The following is a 14,202-nucleotide window of genomic DNA, read 5'->3' as shown; positions in this document are numbered from 1 at the left end:
GAGTACTGTGTCCAGTTCTGGGCACCACAGTTCGGGAGGGACACTGACAAACTGGAACGTGTCCAGAGGAGGGCAACCAAAATGGTCAAAGGCCTGGAAACGATGCCTTATGATGAACGGCCAAGGGAGCTGGGCATGTTTAGCCTGGAGAAGAGGAGGTTAAGGGGTGATATGGTAGCCATGTTCAAATATATAAAAGGATGTCACATAGAGGAGGGAGAAAGGTTGTTTTCTGCTGCTCCAGAGAAGCGGACATGGAGCAATGGATCCAAACTACAAGAAAGAAGATTCCACCTAAACATTAGGAAGAACTTCCTGACAGTAAGAGCTGTTCGACAGTGGAATTTGCTGCCAAGGAGTGTGGTGGAGTCTCCTTCTTTGGAGGTCTTTAAGCAGAGGCTTGACAACCATATGTCAGGAGTGCTTGGATGGTGTTTCCTGCTTGGCAGGGGGTTGGACTCGATGGCCCTTGTGGTCTCTTCCAACTCTATGATTCTATGATTCTAAGTGGTGATAAGTGCTATGGCTCTGTGGCAGAGTATCTGCTTTGCATGCAGAAGGTACCAGGTTCAATCCCCAGCATTTCCAGGTAAGACTGGGGATATCCCTCCCAGTGTAGACAATCCTGAGCTAGGTGGGCCAATGGTCTGACTGTGTAGAAGACAACTTCCTATGTTCCAATGTCCTTCCATAAGGCTAAAAGTCTTCTTCTTCTTCTCTGGCAATCACTCATAGCCGAGTAAGATTGTCTTTCCATTCTTAAGTTGGGAATAGAGTAGTTGCTTTGGAAGATGATAATCAAGCATCCATACAACATGACCTGCCCAACGAAGTTGAGGTTGAAGAATCATTGCTTTGACACTGGTGATCTTTGCTTCTTCCAATACGCTAACATTAGTTTGCCTGTCTTCTCAAGTGATATGTAAAAAATTTTGGAGACACCACTGATGGAATCTTTTGAGGAGCTGGAAATGGCATTTACAAGTGGTCCATGTTTCACAAGAGTACAGTAAAGTTGGAAGTACAATATCTTTGTAAACAAGCATTTTGGTTTCCCTGTGAATGTCTTGGTCCTCAAACATTCTGTGCTTCAATTGGGAGAAAGCTGTGCTCACAGAGCTCAGTTGATGCTAGATTTCTGCATCAATGTTGGCCCTTATGGAAAGATAACTATCCAGGTAGGAAAAGCAATTGACACTTTCCAATGTTACACTATTAAGATGGATCTGTGGTACAGTGGACAGGTTGTTTTTGTGCTTATTGATGCAGCACTTTGGCTTTTTGGATATTGAGCAATAGACCAAGCTTTCTGTAAGCTTCTGCAAAGATATTTAGGGTGGTTTAGAGGTTGTCCTCTGAGCGTGCACACACTACGTCATCAGCATATTGAAGCTCTATGATGGAGGTTATGGTAACCTTACTCTTTGTTTTCAGCCTACTCAAATTGAAGAGCTTTCCATCTGTTCGATATATATATGATTTTTACCCCAGTGGGGAGTTTCCCTTTGACAATGTGCAGGATCATGGCGATGAAAATAAGAAATAGTTGGGATGATAATACATCCCCGTTTAATGCCTGATCCCACTGTGAATGGTTCACTTTGAGAGCCAGAGTGGGACTGCCTGCAGTACCCCAGGTGAGAAATAGGGTAGAGCACCTGAATGTGTGAAGGTTGAGTTTTGGTTCCAAACCAGTGGACACGTCTGGAGTATGTGGATGCTTTGAAACTACCTTTTGTTGTTTTGAGAAATTCTCTTCTAGTAACTTTTATGGTGATAAATTAGGTTGGTTTATTTGTATTCTTTTATGCAAACTTGCATGGACTAATTTTTTGTATATTTATTTATTCATCTTGTGAGCCACTTTGGGTAAAATTTTGTGGGAAAGTGGAATACAAATTAAAGAAGAAGAAGAAGAAGAAGAAGAAGAAGAAGAAGAAGAAGAAGAAGAAGAAGAAGAAGACCTCTTAGGAGGAGCATATCCATGTTCTTGCGTTTACACCTTGGAATGCCTTGTTGCTTCATATCACACTGGGTGCTCTTATACATTTTCCACCATGTTGCTTTGTCAAACTGAACCAAACTACAAAATACTGCCAGCTCTCAAGAGGCTACAAGAAAGCAACAAATGGGAATGTATACAACTGGGGGATGAATAGAACTGGGGAAACATAATATGAGCAATGGGAATCACAGAGGAAGATAGTGCTTGATCCCAGTGGGATCAGCAAATGATGATGAATTAGCAAGTGATAAAATGTCTCTTCCCTACCCGATAGGAAGCCCACATTGGAGAGTTAATTACCAGCTCTGCATGCAGTGGAGCAAGACAGAAACAGCTGCACCCAGAGGAGCAACTCAGGATGCTCTAAATACTAGAATTTTAAAACTCTATTGACTGGAGGTCCTCCCCCATCTCTTTCTCTCCCCTCCCCCTTGGCATTTCAATTAATTAAGGCAGTGCTGGGCAACCCTGTGGCCTCCCAGATGCTACCAGACTCCAACTCCCATCAGTCCCAGTCAGCATGGCTGATGAGTAAGGGTGGTAGGAGATATAGTCAGGTGACTTCTGGGATCTCCGCAGGCATACCCCTCAATTGTCCTGGTAAAACTGGGATATCCCATTTTTTTTCCACACAAGAGAACAGTGCCCATTTTGGGTACCATGATTTCACCCCAAATAAGCACTTTTCCGGGGCTGCCGTCTCATGCGGCGCCCCAAAACATGTGTTTTTGGTGCTGTGCTTTTGTGTGGGTGAACAGCCCCCCCATCATAATTCTTGGGGGCCATGATCTTGTGAAGGTTGTGTGACTCACACGAGAGCACACCCCTGTAAGACGTGCATCCTGGGTTTTTGCCTTGATGTGTTGGACGGTATGCATGGGTTCCTCATCCTTGGTCCAGCGCACCATTCTCAGTGGGCATCTGCTTAGGAGAGGCATCCCATCCTGTGTGAGAGGAGGAGGATGTATCTTCCAAGGTGCTATGGTAAATAGACGCTGTTGTTCATAAAGAACAAAGAAAGGTTTTTAATTAAGGATGACAAACCTGTGGCCCTCCAGATGTTATTGGACTACAGCTCCCATCAACCTCAGCCAACCTGATCAATGGTCAAGGGTGATGGAAGCTGTAAGGTAAAGGGACCCCTGACCATTAGGTCCAGTTGTGGACGACTGGGGTTCCGGCACTCATCTCGCTTTATTGGCCAAGGGAGCCGGTGTACAGCTTCCGGGTCATGTGGCCAGCATGACTAAGGCACTTCTGGTGAACCAGAGCAGCACACGGAAATGCTGTTTACCTTCCCGTCGGAGTGTTACATATTTATCTACTTGCACTTTGTGCTTACGAACTGCTAGGTTGGCAGGAGCTGGGACCAAGCAACGGGAGCTCACCCCATCGCAGGGATTCGAACCGCCGACCTTCTGATCAGCAAGCCCTAGGCTCTGTGGTTTAACCCACAGCACCACCTGCATCTGATGGAAGCTGTAGTCTAGCAACATCTAGAGGGCAAGAGGTTCCCTACCCCTGCATTAAGGATTTCTACCAGATGCAAAACATACATGTGATATGAATGCAATCTTCCTGTTTCTCCCTATACACCCATCAGCTCCCAACTGAAGCTGATGCTTCCACCACAAATTAGTTCACTACACATTCTCTCTCCCTCCCCCTCCCTCAGCACTGCATTTTCTATCAGTAAAAGTGGAAGACTAAGGGCCTACTTTGTGGGGCTGTCATAAGGTCAAACAATTGAGCTCTTCGCATGCTGAGTGTGCTACAGTCACAACTTGACCACATGACTCCAAGTGCATTCTGGTGTTCAAAGCACTACACAGGCAATCCCCACAAACAACCCTGGAAAAGAAACTATGTAGCAGTACCATTCCTGTTTATCTTGGAGTAAGGCCCATTAAGGTAAGTGGCAGCCCTGGGCTGTAAAGAACATAAGAACATCAGGAGAACCCTGCTGAATCAGGGCAAAGGCCCATCTAGACCAGCATCCGGTTCTCTCACTGGCCAATGAGATGCCTCAATGGGAAGCCCACAAACAGAATCCAAGTGCAACAGCTCTCTCCCCACTTGTGATTCCTAAGAAGTGAGATTCAGAGGCTTAGACAAGAGCAAACCGCTTGACCCTTGTTAACTCTGGCCAGCTAGAATGGCATCTTCCCATTTTGTGCAGGCCATCTGTGCTGACAACAGGGCCAGCCCAACATTGGGGGACCTGATAGCGTTGCAGCCTTCTCCTTTGAAGGCTGCAAAGAAGCAGCTAATTAATGTCAGTTGTGCTGGCACAAGTGGGCACCTGCCAGAGGCTAATTTGCGGGCCTTACATACAAGAGATGACTGTGAAATGTGAGAATGACAGAGTGCAACAGCTCACAAATAGGCAACTGCAATAGTTTGCCTCCTGTGGACACTCGTCGTGCAAGTCAGCTGCAAAAAGAAAAGAAAAAATTGAAGAAGGAAGAAGAGGTACCAAGAGGCCAGGGTTGTTTGCATTACAAAATCCAGAAGTGCAGCTTTGTGGGGGGAAATAAAATAAAAATAAGCAGAACAGCAAGCTTCCAGACCTCATTGCTAACTGTGAAAATAGGCTTGAAAGTGCACAGGGGAAACTTTGTGAAATATCCGAAGGGCAGACTGAGATTAGTGCAGAGCCCGATTTAGAGCAGTGATGGAGGCTCCCACACACAGGGCACTGAACTGAGCAGAGGAGAGGAAAGCAGCAAGTTGTATTTGAGAGTCTCCCCCCAATCCTCCACCTTTCAGTTCACAGTAAGATATGTTTTAAAATGGAAGAGGCAGGGAGAAGGTCCAGGAAATCCAAAAGGTTTGTCCTTTCAGGCTATGAGTAGGGTGCTTCTCCCTCCCCCCCCCCATACTTTCCTCCTTCCTTTTGCACAAAAGTAGTAAGGCAGGTTTGGAGACCAGAAATCAAAGGGATTTTTTTTAAAAAGTCAATGGCCTTTTCCTTTGACTTTTTGGGGAAAACAAGGAAGAAAAAAAAGGGGGGGTATTTCTAAAGCCTTGAATTTTTATTTCTGTCCGAGAAAGATGTAAAGGAAGGGAGCAGGAATGAGGGGAAGTGGGGAGGGAATTCAGATAGACCTCTCTGACAACTGTAAGTGTTGTTGTTTGTTTCTTTGTTTCTTTGTTTGGGAGGGAGGGAAAATCAGGCTAGAAAAAAAGGAGGAGGAGAGGGAGAGGAGGGGAGGGAGAACTAGAGTGAGAGCGAGAGCGAGATCGCACCAGCTTCCCACTACGCGAATGCAACTGGTTGGCCAACACTTGCAGCAGGGGGGGGGGGTTGGTTTCGCACGGGGCGCCATATTACTGTAGTCTGCTCCTGTTTGGTTGGATGGTGCTGACTGAGGATAATGCAAGTGGTAATCCACAACATTTGCAGGCCATATGTTGCCTGTCCCTGCCTTTGGGTGCGAGTGCAGGAGCAGGAGATCACATGCTCAGATGCCTTCCCATGACATGACAGAACAAGGAAGTCCCTCAATGGCGTATCCATCCAAGTGCTTCCGCTGTAGACATAGCTCAGTGGAAAGGGGCCAGGATCAATCTGAGGCATCTCCAGGACTGTCTGGGAGTATCCCCTGCCTGAAATCCTGCAGCAGCTTCTGATCATGGTAGACAAATCTAAGCTAGATGGACCAGTGGTCTGGCTCAGTATAACACAACTTCCTATGCTGAGAATCAGGAGTGACCCAGGGTGAAGAGTATGCAGAATATCAGGCCTGCAAAGGGTTGACTTCAACCCATCTATTCTCACCCAAGACTTCTTACCCCAAAGTCAAAGCAGTTGAATGAGGAATGGAAATAATTCCTTGGCCCCAAGCCATACATCTTCAGAGACATCTCTGTGAGGAACAGGCCGAGGAAGACAAATTCTGCAAAATCTGGAAGAAACAGCAGAAGGTCAAATCAATGATAAATATCCACAAAATTATTTCCTGATATTAGAATGATACCTTTCCTAGAGGTGGAGCAGATCCTACCAGCAGAAAATAACTTTCTGCTGCATGGGAAAGCAGATAATTAGTACATAATGGTGAAGTATTTTTAGACCTCCCAAATCTGGATGTGCTGAGTCTCCAAGAACCCATTCTGTCCAACTTATAATGGGGCTGGACTGAGCATAGATGGAGAGCTGACCAGAAATGTCCACCAGCCATCCAAATTATCGGGGATGTTCAAATTACTGTCTTCCATTAGAAAAGGATGTTGCTGTTTCTGGTCAAAGATTCGAATCTATTCAGTGTTTAGCATTGCTGTGTGGCTCTACAACCATACGCAAGCCGCACTGAGTTCCATGCCAACTGAGGTGAGGGTGTTCCTGGCTAACACAGAGTGCACCCCTCTGCTCAGTGTCCCCCTCTAAAGGACAGCAGCCACCAGACTAGAGGGCAATAATTTCTACAAAGCTGGCCTTATCAATTAGCCTCCAAGTTTCCCTGGGTTCCCTCTGAAGCCACCACAATTAGGGTAGGTTACTGACCTCCAGGTGTGATAGTGTTAAAGTGAGAACACCCCAGTACAGATTTCACTTAGGGTGGGGGGTGGGGGGACAGATGTGAAGATTAAGGAAAAGATACACAATGCAAATGTCATTGAAACCCAGAATATTCCCTTCGGAGCAAAGGGGGGGCAGTTTAAAATGTCAGCCGCTTTCTCTGGACTAAACTACCCCTAAACTCATCAGGTTTTCAGAAGGCTCTTACTCTCAAGCAATAGCCTTTCCTCCTTTTTTTGCCTCTTCCAGGCACACCAATATTATCTGTCATGCTGGACTCCACCTTGAATTTCAGGCCTCCCTAGTTGGCTATCCCAAGATATAGACTCCCCTTGTCAACCATAAGCTCCTCGCAGTAGACTATAGGAAGACATGAAACCCCAGGCTGGGATGTGACTTTCCTCCCATCCACACTGGTCGTTTCAATGCCTTGATATTTGGAAGCTAGTCAGCCCTACAATGTCCAATGAATAAAGAGCTGCTAACATGAATCCCACCTAAAACACAACAGTCCATACCAGTAAGGTCCAGTTCCTTCACAGATACACTGGAGAACAATCAGAGACATACTGTATTATTTGAATATTGCCTTCCCTTCCCCAGCCTGCAACATCCCTGACCATTGGCCATGCTGGCTGGGACTGGTGGGAGGTGAGGTCCAATAACATTTGAGGGGCACTAGATAGGGGGAGTCTGTGGCATTCACAGGCTGTTTTCAGACTTGCCATGGTTGGTCATGCTAGACTAGATGACTAGATCAAGCAGGACTCTTCTTAAGTCCTTAAAATTCTGCAGATTGGTATTCTTTCTCCAGGGGACTGAGAACATAAGAACAACCTGCTGGATCAGGCAAGTGGTCCATCATCCTGTTCTCACAGTGGCCAACCAGATGCTAATGGGAAACCCACAAGTAGGACCTGAGTGTAACAGCTTACTCTGCACTTGTACTTCAGGGACATGCAGCCTCCATCAGTGGAAGCAGAACATAGGCATTCAGAGAGAAAAAAATCTCAAAATTTTCTAGGGAAATTTTGGTTTGCGTGATCAACCTGCACCCTGGCACCACTATTTCTTACTAGCCCTGGCATTGGCCAACCTTTATGAAGCAGGTTATTTTAAATCAAGGGAGCAAAGATTGGTTCCAGTGATCATCCATCCATTACTCCTGCCAATTCCTCCTATTTCTACCCTCTCCTTCAGTTGACGGGTCAGGATGAGGATTTGTTTTGACATGGCCCTGGCCCATTTGATTGAAAAATGCAATTCTTGGTTGCTGGTCTTACTCTAGATTTAATTTAAGCTACCTTAAACAGAAGCATTTCATAAAACCATGGGATGAGAAGAAGGGAGTGCATGGCAGAAGGCAGGGGAGAGAGTTTGTGATAAACAGTTTAACTTAATTTAGAAACCTGTGCTCCTGGCAAAGGCCATGCTGGTTACTTTCCTACCCAATATGTTTGAATTAGGTAATTAGCATCTTGTGTGTGTGTGTGTGTCAATCAGTGACAAATTCTATTTTCATGCTGTCACATAGTCTAAGGTCATTAGGATCAGGCACACGAGGTGGTACTACAGGTCTTTCATGTCCCACAAAGACTGTGAACACTTGGGCAGAGAAGGAGATCCATCAGCATCCAGTTTTTGGCTGACCCACTTCTTGAAATGACACCTAAAATATTCAGCAGACATAAATAAGCATGCTTGTTTCTGAAGCTTCCCTGTGCTCTGCATACTGATATCCACAGGGAACCAGGCTGAGACATCAAAGGCAAACACAAAATCATCAAGAAACTAATTGCATTAATGTAGGCTCTGCATAGAGTGCACAGCTGAATGGGATGGGTTCTGATCATAAGGTTTCCAGGGGGCAACCCATGGTCCTCCAGTGGTTGCTGGACTACAGCTTCCATCATGCCTGACCTTGGGCCATGTTGGCTAGGGTTGGTGGGAGCTGGAGTCCAATGCCATCATTTGGGCCACACTATTCACCATGATTTGTGTGAAGGACACCTTTCCTTCATCTGTCCAGAATCTCCAGCTAATTGATTTCCCTGGACGACACTAGGTATGCCACATTATTCATCCCAATCTTCATTTCACAAAATTTATATAACTCAATGAAGTTTGCACAAAGAATAAAACAATGAGATTATCAGTAAAAAAAATAAATGGAAAACTATTTAAATACAGTGGTACCTCGGGTTAAGAACTTAATTCATTCTGGAGGTCTGTTCTTAACCTGAGGTACCACTATAGCTAATAGGGCCTCCCGCTGCTGCCACTGCACAATTTCTGTTCTCATCCTGAAGCAAAGTTCTAAATCCGAGGTACTATTTCTTTGGTTAGCAGAGTCTGTAACCTGAAGCGTCTGTAACCTGAAGCATCTGTAACCCAAGGTACCACTGTAGTTCAAAAAATAATTAAAACCAATGATAAGATAAAAACGGATTAAAACACACATCAGCATTCAGGTGGGCATATGTGGGGTTAGGTGATTGTTAAATACTCTTTCTGAAAATTGTTGGCCTTCCTTCATAAGCAAGACACTAAAGTCTCTTCTTCAATGAAGCTTGCTTATAAACACCAGTGGAATCAGTGTTCTGCTATTGTGGAAATCCACACAATCCAAACATGTGCAAACCAGATTCTCTTCAGCGGAGTCTATAGCATGCTGGCTATACAGAGATGAAAGAGACACATCCCATATTTTTCCTTTCTCCCTTTCTCCCTTTTTTTGCTAAGCACCTTTTCAGTTCCTTTTTCAAAATGCTTGGAAACCGTTGGAAATGTCAAGCTGAGAAAGTTAATCAGAGCATTTCAACAAGCAGAAAGTAGAAAGGAGGCAGAGACGGGGAGTTCTGAGGAATCGCTGCAGACCCACAGGCTCTCAGCAGCATTGAAGTTGATTTGTAACGTAATTAAATTCTCCCTAGAGGGAGAGACATGATTGAATTAGAGGTGCCCAAATCACGCTTACGGTGTTACCAATCCTCCCAGAGCAAACTCTGCTCCCTTCCTGGCTGAACTTCACACATCTTGTCCAAAGTCCAATTATGATCACTTTCTAGAAATCTGTCTAATTAGGAGGCACCCCTGCTCTTCCCATGTGCTGCCAGTGAGAAGCATTATGGGGCACTGATGGTAAGGCTACTTGTGCAAAAATGTTCTCCCCTTCCTGGCTCCTAATATTTTATCAGATTTAATCCATTAGAAGATAAGAATATCCTGCTGAAGCAGACTATGGGTTGAATTTGCCATAGTCTGAATCAGACTATGGCAAATCTGCTCACATCACTCTGAAGCTGTGCCTAAGCAAAAATTATCCTGGGAAAACACATGTCTTTAACACTGTCAAAGCTAGCACATTTTTTTTTTTTTTTTGCATTCACTGCTAAGTCTCTGAAGAGCCATTTCTCCCCACTCCCTACCCTCACCATTCTTTTTATTTGCAAACAGAAACAAAGAACAAAAATAATAAAAATACTAAGAACAATTAAATAACAACAACCATTGCCAGTTGACATTAACAATAAGCAATACTGTGAAACATCATTCCTGTCAAGATATGAAAGGTACCCACTATCTGTACTTTCCAGAAACATTTGAAGACATTTCCCCGTACCAATCTCCCCCAGCTGGTTGTATACATCTTTGCCATGGATGTCTACTCTTTGCCATTAAAAAATAAACAAATCTGCTGTTATTTGCCCCCTGCTATTTTGTGACTGTTTTTAGCTGGGTTTCTCTATTATATTTTCTACATCGCATTGAAACAAGTGTGTAGAAGGGAATTAAACATTAGTAGTAGTAGTAGTAGTAATAATAATAATAATAATAATAATAATAATAATATATTCCATCAAACGTGATTTAAGCATATATATTAATAAAAGGAAGTCCATATAAGTGTGTAAATGAAACTGCCAGTTATAAGCCATGTGTTTAAACAAAGAAGGGGCACTTCCAATATAGGCTCTTAGAACCTAGGTAATTAAGAACCATCCTCACTCCAACTAATTTTCTCCATACTGTAGACATTAGAGAGACCTGGATAAGCCTTTTGGTTTTGTTCAAATATATATAAAAGAAAGAAAGAAAGAAAGAAAGAAAGAACCCACAGAAGTACTTGGAGGTTAGATAAACAGAGCTGAGACCTATTTCAATGAATTTTGATTCTCCTGTCAAAGGGTTTGTGTTGAGAAAATGAAAATATTTCACTAAAGAGCAGGGCAAATAGCACAAATGAAAGGGTGTCCCTCTGCTTTGGGCCCAACTGAACATAAAAATAAGAAGAGCTCTAGTAGATCAGGCCAATGGCCCATCTATTCCATCATCCTGTTCTCACAGTGGCCAGTTAGATGCTTGTATGAAACCCACAAAGAGAAACAGAGCGGAAGAACACTCTCCCTCTCTTGTGGCTTCCAGCAACTACCTAAAGTTCAGTCTGTGTAAGAGATCCCCAAAGACTGGTTTTGAAGGCTCTGCAAAACACAGCTAAAGGATCCTCATGGGCTTTGGGGGCAAGGAAGTAACATCAGCTGTGTCAATCCTGAACTTATCTAACCAAATCAGGAAGCTTTTCAACCAAACTGGGCTAAAACTTTAAATCCTTTCCATTTACTATATTTTTCCATGTATAACACCCCCCATGTATAAGACAACCCCTAGTTTTGGGGTTGATGAGCTTTTGTGGGGAGTTTGCTCAGAGTTGTGGAGCTTTCTGCGGGGGGATGCTGAAAATCACTAACCCGACTATAAAACGCTGACAATCACTCGTGTCGCTGAAGACAACAAGCGTCTGCCCGCTCGCCAACAGCAGCCAGCAACTGCATGCCCTTTTTTTCTTCCTCCTTTCCCTTCCTCCCCCACAACAAACACTTTGTGAGCTGAGTGGGGCTGAGAGACTTCAGAGAAGTGTGACTAGCCCAAGGTCACCCAGCAGCTGCATGTGGAGGAGCGGAGATGCAAACCCAGTTCACCAGATTACGAGTCTACCACTCTTAACCACTACACCATACTGGCTCTCGCAATTGCATGCCCATTTGCTGCAGCAACAGCATACCCCAGAGTGGCTGGGGAAACCCAGCCAGATGAGCGGGGTATAAATAATAAATTATTATTGTTGTTGTTGTTGTTGTTGTTGTTGTTGTTGTTGTTATCCACAGCAGCCCTTGCCACAGCGACCAATCACCCACCCAATTACCACAGCAGCAACCAATCCAAAGCAGCCCTTGCTGCAGCCACCAATCATCCACCATATCACGGCTGACAAGCGACTGCTCACAGCTCCAGCCAATTACCCATCCCCACTATGCACTATCCATGTATAAGACAACCCCCGTTTCTCAACTTTACTTGAAAGTTAAAAAAAACCAAACTTGTCATACAAGGAAAAGTAAGCTATGTTATAGAATCCACCTGGAGAGCAGGTGACTGGTACTGTAGATAGGGATGGGCGACTCTGTCAATTTAGGTTTCTCTAAGTATCCCAGTCTTAAATTCAGCTCACCACATTTCCACATCTGTTCTTGGGGGGTGGGAATGATTCTGTAGGTCCTCGTGGAAATTCATAATCATTCTAGTGCAAATGCATTTAGCGGTATGGAATTTTGCCTAATATACACATTTTTGCAATGCAATTTCCCCTAATAAAACAAGTATTCGTTGATTTTTACTAATATATGCATTTTCATATACCCCAATTAGATGCATTTTTCATACAAATTACTTGGTTCAAGAACTGCATGGGTATAATCTGAAGCAAAGCAAATTTCAGTTCGCATATTGTTTCAGAAAGTGTGGATTAGGTAAGTTTGCCCACTTAAAGTGAATTCAAATTTCTCTACCATGCCAATTGGTGGGCAAACCATCTTTCAGCTGTTCTTGCTGCTGAGGAACACCAACAGGGCTAACCCGTTGATGGACAGACACCCCCCAGATGTTCCTTCTAAACTTGTACAGTCGGACCTCAGAAGTCAAACGGAATCCATTCCGGAAGTCCGTTCGACTTCCAAAAAGTTCAGAAATCAAAGTGCTGCTTCCAATTGGCTGCAGGAAGCTCCTGCAGCCAACCGGAATGCGCAGAACTTGCATCGGACATTTGGGTTCCAAAGAATGTTCGCAAACTGAAACACTCACTACCAGGTTTGCGGCGTTCAAGAGCCAAAACGTTCGACTGTAGTTGGGAAGTCTGTTTTTTGGCTGTTGCTATTCTTTGGGCTTCTTCAACAAATGCACTTCACAGGGACATAGAAAGCTGCCAAGTTAAACCATTGGTTCATGTCTACAGTGATTGCAAGTGACTCTCCAAGGATTATCGGAGGGTTATCTTCCAGTGCTACCTGGAGGTACCAGGGATTGATCCTGGGAACTTCTGCATGAAGAACAGATGCTCTATTGATGAGTTATGAGCTAAAATCCGTATTAGCTTCCTCCTCACTATACTGATCAAAGAACTGACAAGCGGGACTTCCGGGTTGGCGCCATCGCCGAATGGCGGACTCCCTCCGAGCTCCGGAGGGAGCCTGCTCGGCAGGGGCTGGGTCCTACCGCGCCGGCGACGCGGGGACCCTCAAAAACCATGGGCGCTGAAACCCATGGACATGGTGACTCGGCTGGCACCTTTTGCGCCCCCCCGACCCGCGAAGGAGACTTTTTAAAGGCTGCGGAACGGGTGACGGGGGGGTGCTTTGAGTCCTCTGCTTCCCCTGCCGAGCGAAGCCGCATGCCATTCGACGGAGAGCGCTGACTTCTTCTATTGAAAATTTGGACTTAAAAGAATAACCCGTGAGTAATTGGAACCTGGACTAAAAAGGGGGATAAATTTTTTAAAAAATTCGGAGCGAGCGGGGGAGGCGCAAAAAGGAAGTCAGCCCCCCCCCCGTCGTAGAGGAGTTAAAGTAAAGGATTTGACAACTAAGATCGAGCGCAACCCTATTTTGACAAGGTTACTAACTTCGCGATGGAAAATTATAAGACTGAGCTGGAGGAGAAAAGTGGAATTGAATTAAAAAGCAAAGCCCCCCCCCCCCGGAATCCTGGGAGCGATTTGTGAGAGCGCCGGGAGAAGAGAAAGAGAGGTTTTGACAGCTGTCAAAGAGCTGTCAAAGCGGAAGAACAAAAATGAGAACTTTGTTACGAGGACTTTGCCGGTTACATTTGTTATAAATTGGATACAAATTGCTTAAAACAAGGAATAACAAGTTATTTTGACTGGTGGGCGTGATCTGGAAGGGAACTGAGTTATTGCAATCCACCTAGAGGAGCTGAGGGATATTACAAGTATTGTTGGCTTGGAACTTGAATAGAACTTTTTATCTCCTGGGAAACTGCAGGAATGGAACACTATTTTGTCTACAGAGGTCTACACACTAAAGGAGACAATAGATTTATCTATTGAAGAATGGAAGGGACTTGGCATAATGTTTTGTTCCTGAATAACAGAGCCTCTGCAGAGGAATTAGCAGCTTTTGGAATTAGAACATTTGTGCAGGAGAGCAGGAAGAAAAAAAAAGGAGGAGAGGGATTAACAAGAACAACAAGAACAACAAGAATTGGATAAAGTTGGAAGTGGGAACATTTGGGACATCCAGATTTGAAAAGTCTAAGAAATAAAATTGGAGTTTTTACTCCTAAATATAAAAATCTGGATGGAAGAAATGGGCCTTTTTGAGAT

The 14,202-nt window shown here is 44.5% G+C and overlaps 2 protein-coding genes across 11 annotated transcripts in view; one reads left to right on the top strand and one right to left on the bottom strand.

The window, feature by feature from the left end:
• The window catches only part of SLC31A2 (solute carrier family 31 member 2), an 833,895-nt gene that overhangs the window by 420,815 nt on the left and 398,878 nt on the right, over positions 1-14,202 (top strand). The window lies entirely within an intron of this gene.
• CACNA1B (calcium voltage-gated channel subunit alpha1 B) overlaps positions 1-14,202 on the bottom strand; it is a 327,842-nt gene that overhangs the window by 124,819 nt on the left and 188,821 nt on the right. For all 9 annotated transcript variants that reach the window (XM_081847405.1, XM_081847407.1, XM_081847400.1 and 6 more), the window contains one exon: positions 5,801-5,913. In XM_081847405.1, the coding sequence (XP_081703531.1) occupies positions 5,801-5,913 (113 nt within the window). The remainder of the gene's footprint in view (positions 1-5,800; positions 5,914-14,202) is intronic.

This window comes from Podarcis erhardii, assembly GCF_964252035.2.
Source record: "Podarcis erhardii genome assembly, chromosome: Z".
In the NCBI taxonomy this organism is placed as follows: Eukaryota; Metazoa; Chordata; class Lepidosauria; order Squamata; family Lacertidae; genus Podarcis; species Podarcis erhardii.
Note: the sequence above shows the minus strand (reverse complement) of the source record. Positions and strands in the feature narration are given on the sequence as shown.